This window comes from Limanda limanda, chromosome 6 (genome assembly GCF_963576545.1).
Source record: "Limanda limanda chromosome 6, fLimLim1.1, whole genome shotgun sequence".
Taxonomy (NCBI): Eukaryota; Metazoa; Chordata; class Actinopteri; order Pleuronectiformes; family Pleuronectidae; genus Limanda; species Limanda limanda.
Window position 1 is genome coordinate 10,664,710 of NC_083641.1, and position 9,975 is coordinate 10,674,684.

The following is a 9,975-nucleotide window of genomic DNA, read 5'->3' on the forward strand; positions in this document are numbered from 1 at the left end:
GAAACCTCCTGCAATGAAAGGACTGTCCTAACTGCCTGTTAGTGTGATTTATAAGTCCTACTTGTAGTTTTTCCTGTACAAGTTGAGTTTCTTGCCTCACTTTATAGATCGATTGACTTTAATCAGGCAGCCATAGGTCACTGTTTGTGATTGCAGATCTGCAGAGGAAATCCAATGTTTACGCTCCGCTGCCTCCATTACTGCGCTCGGCTTGGCAGGCGAGCTTTTGCATGTAGTTATGCGTGTTTGTGCTCGCATTACATTGGACAGAGAAGTAGGAGGATCCTGCAGAGAGCACGCAGGCTGCACGATCACTCTCCGGGACTGTCCAGCCCTGTAGTACAGTGGATCGTGAGTACGCGATGTTCTTGTAAGGTTTTTTAATGTGGGCTGTTATTGCGACATCAGCAGGTTCGTGCATGACAAGTTGTTGTCGGAAGAGGAGCGGGTCACTGTCGGATGTGGACTCAGCCGTGCACAAGTGAAACAGTGTTCACCTCCACATTCACCTGCTTTCGTAACGTGTCGCTGACTAGTCACCGTCGCTTTCGATAGCGCACAAAGTGGAAGACATGGAGGCGACCGAAGCCCAGCGGGACGGCGGCGCCACGGAGAGCTGCTTCGACAAGTGCTGCTCGGCGCTGACGCTGGACGACGTGTACGAGATCGCCAAGCTGATCGGCGCCGAGGTGGAGAGGCTCATCGACGGCTACGGGAAAGAGAGCGTCCTGGGGCTGGTGCCGAGGATCGTGAGGGTGCTGGAGCTGCTGGAGAGCTTCGCGTCGAGGAACCTCGCTCACAAGCTGAAGGAAGAGGAGCTGCTGAAGACCTTCGAGGCCATTCAGCTCCAGCAGCAGCAGCAGCAGCACAGGAAACGTGGAGGTGGTAAAGACGGCGGCAGCAGCGAGGAGGACAGACATGAGGCACGGGTGAGACACGGACATGTTAGCTGTGTGATCCTCCCTGCAGTCTGTAAACACGGTCCCAGCCCATACATAGTAATAACAATACTACTTTTTATTTATACTTTTTATACATAAAATGCAAATCAAAGTGCTTTAAAATAAAATAAAAGACATGAACTGAGATAAAAACAGGTTGGCAATAAAACAAAGACTTGGGATAAAAGCATTAAACTAGCAAAAGATATAAAAAGAAGTAAAAACAAAAACAATGGGGTTTAAAAAAGTATACAATTAATCAAAAGTAAGATCATAGAAATAGGTCTTGAGATTGTTTCTTAAAACTATCAACAAAGGCCAGAGGAGAGAGGCCAACGCCTTCTGAGTACAATAAAAACATTATAGAAATAGACTGTTTCTATATGACGCGAGTTATATATTCATGCTTTATGTTATATGTGTAACCACGATTGTGTGAACCTGGATATTATCTGGAGTCATCTGTTCTATATCTATCCCCTGACATTTACCCCAACCTGCTATTACCAGCTGCCCCCCTGTGTCTCCAAGGCAACCGCTGCTTGACAACGGGGCTGGAAAAATGAAAGATAGAAACTTATAAACTATTATTTTGTCTCACTCAAAGGGGCTTGTCGTTTCGCCAATAAACTCCCAAGAATGTGGAAAAAATGCCCACTCCATTTCCTTGAATCATAAAGTTGCATCCTCAAATGTTACATGCAATATTTGGTTTTGTGCAAATAACCCAAGGATATTGAGATTACTGTCATTAATAAGGAACCTGAAAAGTATACATTTCACCAAGAAGCTAAAGCCACAAAACCAGAAACTTTTAAATATGTTCTATTTAGAAAATCACTCAAAACTATTAATCATCTTTGTTCCACAGCAACTAATAAATCAAATGATCGCTGCAGCTCTACATGACAGTTTCATGGTTGAAAAGTGAGGATATTTAACATTTTGATTTACCAGTGTAGCATAGGTTATCAGTGTTATAACACTCCTACTGTTAAATCACTATATTTGGCTTTGGGAGGATTACGGGCAGATAATAACTAATGGTAGCTATTGTTTTGGAGGACAAGTCTGGTTTATCTGAAGAGCTATAATTTCTTCCACCCTATGCCCTTCCTATTGCTAATGGGTTAGTTTAGGCATGAAGACTAATGATTGGTGAGGGTTAGGGGAGAATATCAGGGTGAACCAATCAGAGATAAGCAAAGGCTATCGATCTTCTTCCTCTACAAAACCATAGACTCATAAAATAATGCTTTGGAGATGTTAGACATTTAGTTTGTTTTACGTATAAGTCATGTATTGAGTCATATCATAGTCTATCATAGATGGCTAAACAAACCAGAAACATTGACATATTTACTGCAGGGGTTCAGTGTCTTGCCCGTGGACACTTCAGCATGGGAGAGATGATGAACCACCAACCTTCTGGTTCCTCCTGAGCCACAGCCGACCTTGACAATAGAGACTCAAAGCAGTTACAGAGGGACACAAAAAGACATGTTGTTAGTAACAGTTATTATGGTGATCAGTAATAATTCTTTGTTCAATGTGAACAATGCTGTGATATGTACAGACATGTACTCCCACAGTCTGCCATTACACTGTACTGTATGTGTTATGGATTATTAACTCACAAAGAGCTTCTTTGTTGTGAAACAACAAAGCTTTCAAATGGCTTTATAAAAGCAACACAGTTATTTCTGGAATTACATTGATTAACTCAACTAGCTAAACTAATAATGCTAATAATTTGTTCTATGGTGTTTAAGCTACATTGTTTCCAGTTCTACATTTTATATAGTCCGATTTTTGCGACTTATCCTTCAGTATGTCGAGCACTTCACACTTTAGTGTCATTACACTGTAGACATGACAGTTTTGTTATAAACATGGTTGAGAAAGTAAAAGACAAGGTGCGGCTGTCCCCGCAGCATTCGTGATGACTCAACTGTAAAGTGACACACCCTGTTGGTAACGACCCGTTTTGCTTAAAGCGTTTCATGGATGCTCAAGAGGCTTTTACAGCTCACCTAGAATTCTGATCTTATTTATTTATAAGTATGTATCCTGTATTGTATCCTGTCTCTGAGGTTGTGGTTTTACAGTCTGTCTCTTGTCCTCTTTAGCAGGAGCAGCAGCAGAAGGAGCAGCAGCAGTGGAGCAGGAGGTGTGAGGAGCTGCAGGTCCAGGTGCAGCAGCTCCAGGAGGACAGGGAGGAGCTGCATAGCAGGCTGAAGGGCAGCCATGCACAAGAAGGTATGTTCATGTCCAGGATCAAATGAGTAAAGTCAAATGTTAAGCATGTTGCTGGTTTTGAAACTCACCTGACTTTTCAAGTTCAAGAAATGTTACCGCTTGCACTTTTTAAAACCCTGAGAGAATCATGAAAAGAGTGAGCGAAAGGGAAATGTTTGGGGCTCTCCTGTTTTCGGGATGTCTCTAACTTATAGTAACTATTAAGTAATAAAATTAATAAATGTGGCTATCATAGTCTTATGGGCAGACATATAGATTTTCTTAATAGATTTAGTACTTTTGCCGTTGTGGTCCCTAGAAACCCCCCAGCCCCTATCCAAGTCTGTTATTAGATGTTCTCTAAATAGACAAATCACCCTGAAGGCCATTTGATTATATGGTTTTCCTCTCAACCAATTAAAATTCAGATTCAAAGTGGTGGGTAAACAGTCATGTACAGGGACGCTAATAGCAGTCAAACTGGTTGCTGCACTTTCAGTTGTGCTGTACATTTTTTTAGATTAAGCAGCAGATGTTCTTAGAGAGGACTCAGACAAGAGGCTTTGCTTGCTTTGCAAACACAAAGAGGACGCTAGATAAAGTGGACTGACATATTTCAGCATGTAGAAGCCTCATAGCAGTAATGTGAGCCAGATGGGGGGGGGGGGGATCACTTTGGTGGCTCTTGTTTTCTTGTGCTGACAGGGAAAACATGCAACTTGAGTTATTTGACAGAAGGTCATGTGGCAGGTGAATTGGAAAATGTATTTTATTGGATGAATGTGACTGAGGTCAGACTCCAGTGCTTCAACTGGCCGAGTTCTCAGTTGCTGCCGATTCTTTTTGTTTATGTAGAAGAATTTAGTTTTGGGACTACAGAACATGACACATCTGTTTTTTGTCCAAACGATCCATGTATGCAGATCACGAAAAACATCTTGGTTTGGATGGTATCGAGCTGTGGATAGCTTTGGTTTTATTTGCCCAGGTTTTGAGAAATCCAAAATGTCTTACTCCTCACCAATACAATAGAGGAGAGTGGAATGTGTGAAATTTGTGGAATCTGTGGCTTGTTTGCATGAAAAAAAATACAAAAGAAAACATCTCAGTTTCTGTTGCTACTGTAGATAAGATTTTCACTGTGAAGTGTTGAACCTTTTAAAGAAAAAATAGTTCCTACAACTATCCTAATTTTCTGGTATTTGACTCTGGACAAGTTTTTATGGCTAAAATAACCTGCAGGGGAATATTACATGCTCTTAAATAGACCATGTGTTTTATCATTTTGGTGAACTGATCCTTTAAGTCAGTGTCTTCTGTCACTTATCGAGTTGTTTTGAGGAAATTTGGTAACAACCTTTTATGTAGAGACTATTTGTTGATAGATGAAGCAGGTTGATGTCGTATTTTTTATAAAAAAACCTCTTTCCACTGACATTTTCTCCGAAGCTACAGACTTACTATGATCTTGTCTTTGGCTCGAGATTAAAATATCCTGCAAGTGCTTTCATAACACATACGAGTCATGGCACTATTTTCTCTCCCATGATCAGACCGTGTGCAGCGGCAGGAGCGAGAGGTGATGCTGAAGCTGAAGCAGGTGGTGGACAAGCAGAGGGACAAGCTGAGGGCCAAGGGTCAGGAGATCACCACCATCTCCAAAGAGGCGGAGGCGGTAAGGAGACACAGACGCTTGTGTGTGTGACGCTTCCTCTGCCTTTGCACGCTGACACATTCTCATAACTAGAATGCCACTCAGTAGAGCACATATCTCCACCAAGGCCCAACAACAATCCTCACAGCTGAGGCTGCATTATGTTTCTCAGTGACATGATGCTGGTAGTTTCAGATTTCTCGACCTATTTGTAACAATACAGTGGCTGAAGTGGCTGAAATTGCAAAACACTCATCGATGTCACACCATGAGTTTCGCTTATTTTTCATCAACGTGAAAGTCACAACACACCCTATCTTGCAATGTTTAAGAAAGTGAAAGTATTTCCTGGATCCGCCCTCTGATCCAGATCTCTCCGGACCTGGAACATATGCTTGCATCAAGTTTTGTGGTAATTTGTTTTGTAGTCTTTGCGTAGTCCTATGAAAACACAACCTCCGTGGTGGTGGTGGTAGAAAGGCAAAGTGTTCACATCAAGCATCTTGTCATTTACTTGATGAAACAGTTTGTTAGCGCTAGGTTTTAGACTTGAGAGAGAGACAGAGAGAAATAGAGCTGCTGCACCTTTCACACGAAGACACACAAAAAACATGATGTTTATGATTGTGGCTTCAAAGGTTCTTTCTCCTCAAAGGCTTTTTTACTTTCCAAACAGATAAAATGACCTCTTTTATATCTCTATCATGCTATGGTTATACATTTTGGATTATTTGTAGATGTATAGACTTCTACACATTTCCACACTTTACTGCATCACATGCGACATCAAAAGAGAAGTTCCATCTTGTAAACCACTGCGGTAAACAACCAGAAAGTTAACAGTCAGGTAGAGAGCGCAGGGATTATCCACATAGTTACTAGTTATGGGTTAAGCTGCACTTCAGACACATCTGAGCGGAGTTTGCTCCCCCACACGACTGCAGTGTATGTGTGTGTATGTGTTTGTGCGCGTTTGTGTGTGTGCGTGCTCTGGTATGAGTGTTGCACGTGTCTTTATTTGTGTCAAGGCATGTATACCACATGATTTAAATAGCAGCCATAACTGGGTGTGTATTTGTTGATGTGTAACTTTTAAAAGAGAATGAGAAAAACAACTCAAATAAACTAGTTTCTCTGTTTGCACTAATGGATGCCTAGAATTTTTTTCAGCCTCTAAATGAATGTTTCTCTTGTTTTGACGTTGTGTGGTTTCATTCTGAGGCCTGTCCCTCCCCCAGACTTAGGGTCTAATCCCGAGCGTGGACACATTTTCAACCCACTCTACTGCAGTGTTTTTTTTTGCCTGATGCAGATAGGGTTTTGGTCAAGCTTTGGCATGTTTATTTTATATTTATACCTGGCTGAAAGAAAATTGAAGCAGTTTGATTAAAAACCTATTTAATTGCTGTACTTGCTGGGACTTCCTTTATTTAACCAGGAAAATCCACTCGATATTAAGAATATTTTTTCGAGGGTGCCCCGGTCAAGAGAGCGTCTAAATAAAAACACCAGGTAGACAAAAAAATGATGGCAAATTCAAAAAGAACCAAACATGTAATGTATATCTTTGTATATCTGTGTGTATGTGTGTAGCTCCAGGAGCAGCTGGACCGCTTCATGAAGATGAACGCAGAGCTGCGACACAAGCAGGACGTGCTGCAGACTCAGCTGAAGAGCACCGTGGAGAGGAAGGCCGACATGGAGGCCGATCTGAAAGAGAAGAGCAAAGAGATAGAAAACCTCCAAGCACAGCTGGACAGAAGCAACAGCAACAGCCCTGTAGGTTCCTGTTATTTTAACTGCCAGTACTGTAATTTACAACACTGTGCTTGTGTGGGTTTGCTTCTCAAATCCAAAGATATTATTAACATGGACAATGTGGATTATTTAAAAACCTGTTCGTATTAGGAATATAGGATATGATAAAGGACATGGTTAACTGAAGAGTTAAATTATATTATGTTATAGCTTCTCAGGATTCATTCTACAAAGAGCTAAAGGTGTTTAATCTCAAATTGACATGTGTCAAAGTAACGTTTTCTTTCAATCAAGCACTACAACTTATTTCTGATTGGTTCTCCTCCTAACAAACTCAAGATACGACATGGTTCCTCCAGTTTATAAAGAAAACCTGATGACACTTTGTTTTCTCATCAGTCCAGTCCAAGTCAAACAGCTCGTGAGTCAACGGAAAAGACGACCGGGGATCAGAAAGATCCCGATCGGCCGTGCTTCACCAAGAAAGAGGTGCGTGACATCATTTGCGAGAGGAACGAGCTCAAAACCAACCTGTTCCTGGTGCAGGAGGAGCTCAACTACTATCAGAGGTAGGTCCGCCTGTCACAGTGTGTGTGGACCACAAAGTGTTTCTTATGATTTGACATGTGAATGATGTTTCTGCAGGGAGATCCTGAATGAGGAGAGGTGTCCAGGTTTCCTCTTAGAAGCCGTCCGCTCAACCATCAAAAAAAGGAGAAAGCTCATCAAGGCCAAAATGCTCGGAATTTCTGCGAACGAGTGCAGCAGCAGGTCTCAACACAGAATAATGGGTCAGTCTAGGTGTTCAGAAGAGAAGATTTAGTTTTGTTCACAGTTGTTATTTTTTTCTCTCCAGTGATGAGGAGGAGAGGAGATCTCTCTTCGGAAAGACAGAAGTAGACGGTCCACAAGTGGACACTAACACTGACAAACCAGCTGAGTCACGCATACGAAATCTGTGAGTACAACTTGGACCTGCACTGCTTTTCATATCAACCGGGAAAGTGTTATTCTCATTTGGAGACAAAGCTATTGGTGATCTCGGTCAAACTTTGCTGTATGTGCTTACAATTTGTTCGTCAGTATTTGCACAATGTCCCTGACTGAGTTCCAAAACAAATGTTTGAGAAGAGAGAGAGAGAGTAGGTTCTAAAACTCAGCCTGAAGGACTTTCCCATGTTGCAAAATGTCTCCAGCTGTAAACAGAGTCACAGAGTCTGTAATCTGTCCCTTTTACCTGCTAGCGGAACATCGATCCTGGGCATCTGGCTGCTGTCAGTCCCCGTTGTTTCACAATGTCTTGATTGGATTAGAATTCATATAATCTTGATATATTATCTGCTTCCCTGGATACAGTTATCTGCAACATAAACAACATTTGGCACAAGGGTGTAAGGTGGGAGGGGAAGAGGACATGGACATGGAGAGAGAAACATCAACATCTCACATGTGATTTGAGTTCTGAAATTCAGCAACTCAACTAAGTAGATTTGATGTGTTAACATGTGTTCATGTTTTTTGCCTCTTAACAACTGAAGCACTCTACAGCTTGTGTTAAAGGTGAATCAGAAATAAAACATCATCTGTCAATCAAAGCGTTGCATTTATCGCTGTCTGCTGTCACATTGCAGGGATCCTCATCAGCCCTGCTCTATATTTAGCTGTAATCCCTGTCTACAGATCTGACCTCAGGCCTGTTTTTTCTACTCTGCAGCTTTGGCTTCCTGACGCGGTCGGGCAGCGGCCCTAGCCCCACCCACATGAGCCACTCCGCCTCTGGCTGGGAGATCATCGGAGACTCAGAGGCCGCTGATGATGAGACAGCGCAGCGACCGAAGTCCTGAGCCCGGTACTGAACCTGAGATCCTACAAGTCCCGACAACATTTTCTCCTTTTGGTCACAACGTCTTCTTCGGGTCTTTGCTCACTAGAGAGGTCAGGAGGTTGTCTGAGTACAAATGTATGTAATACAAAAAGCACTATGTGAGCATAAAGACTGAATGTTTTAATGAAAGCCTTCAGATATATTTTTAATAATTTACCTTTGACCTCTGATTTTCACAGAGGTCATAAATATGAGTCCCACTGTTTAACTTCAGTATAAACCGCTCAGTGTACCACAGTATTAAGGGAAACCTTTTAACTCACCACAGCTTCCTTTTATATAATTAAGTATTAATTCAAATAATAGTATTTTTCTTCTTTGTCTTATTTTTGGAGATTTTTTAATGATCACACATAAATATTCATTCAGGATCAACAAAAACCAAAGACACAGATTATAAAAGTATATATTGTGAAATGAAACTATCCCCAATATTTAATCTGGAAACCTGTATTTTAAGTTCACCTCTAATCCACAAGAGGGCATTGTTTCATTTGATAACTAATTATAATATTTACTCATGTATTTCTCATGATTTTAAGCACTTTGTAGTTGCAGTACTTGACTACTTTAAGCAGTGGGTGCATTTTGAATAAGCCTTAACATCTTATAGTATATTTTCTTAATTTTCAGTCATCAGCTGCTGTTCAGCATCTGGCTGGTGTGTATGTGATGCTGTTGCCATAAGTGTGCGTGTGTCTACACACACGTGTGTAGGCTGGTGCACCAGCCTCTGTTGACCGGTTACTGTTTAAGGAAGTTGTGCACTTCCGTTGGGAAATGAGAGGGGACTTGGGAATTTTCTTTCTCTCTAACATTAACTGACAAAGTAACATAAACTATTTGAACACTCTAATCTGACACCTGTGATAATGTCTGAATATAACACCGCTCACAGACCAGTGGTGTTGTGTTTATACATAGATAATGTATGACCTGCAAATCACACCATGTTTTCATTCATTTCTGTTGGTAAGCATCTTTATAATGACATTTTATGCTGATCAAAAAACATTACAGAGGTCAGTTGCCATTTGAACTTTATTGAAAATGTGACAAAAGTAATTGAAATCTGGATTTTCTGTGATGTTGAAATCTCAAACTTAAATAAAATCCATTTATCACACTGGTATTGAAAGAAAAATAGTGTCAATCAATTTTTTCTCAAGATTCTTTGAAAATAACACGCAGTATCAGATTCAGAAATTATTCTGTGCAGCACATGTTTTACAATATTTGCAATACACATTTTTACCTCCACCAAGGAGGTTATGTTTTAAATAGCAGGATTATGAATAAACCACAATCGAATCTTGGACTGGATCTGAATCAAGGGGCGGATTCAGATTTTTCACATTCTTTAACCTTGAGAGACAGGGCGTTTTTCAACACATCCTTGATGTCTCATTAAATAGTGAATGGATCTTAATTTTTAAAAAATGGGAAATGTTTAGGAAACTGATAATTATGAGTGTGTGTGATTTGGTGCAGATCCAAAT

The 9,975-nt window shown here is 41.0% G+C and overlaps 1 protein-coding gene across 2 annotated transcripts; it reads left to right on the top strand.

The window, feature by feature from the left end:
• The first annotated feature begins 227 nt into the window (after positions 1-227).
• On the top strand, positions 228-9,449 carry rilp (Rab interacting lysosomal protein). Of its 2 annotated transcripts, none has more exons than XM_061072945.1 (8): positions 228-923; positions 3,071-3,200; positions 4,733-4,854; positions 6,427-6,612; positions 6,991-7,160; positions 7,237-7,362; positions 7,448-7,549; positions 8,306-9,449. In XM_061072945.1, exons 1-8 carry the CDS (start codon positions 573-575, stop codon positions 8,433-8,435), a joined length of 1,317 nt encoding a protein of 438 aa, XP_060928928.1. In that variant the 5' UTR covers positions 228-572; the 3' UTR covers positions 8,436-9,449. The 2 variants fall into 2 exon arrangements, with proteins under 2 accessions (XP_060928928.1, XP_060928927.1); XM_061072944.1 differs by having other exon boundaries at positions 229-929.
• The last annotated feature ends 526 nt before the right edge of the window (positions 9,450-9,975 follow it).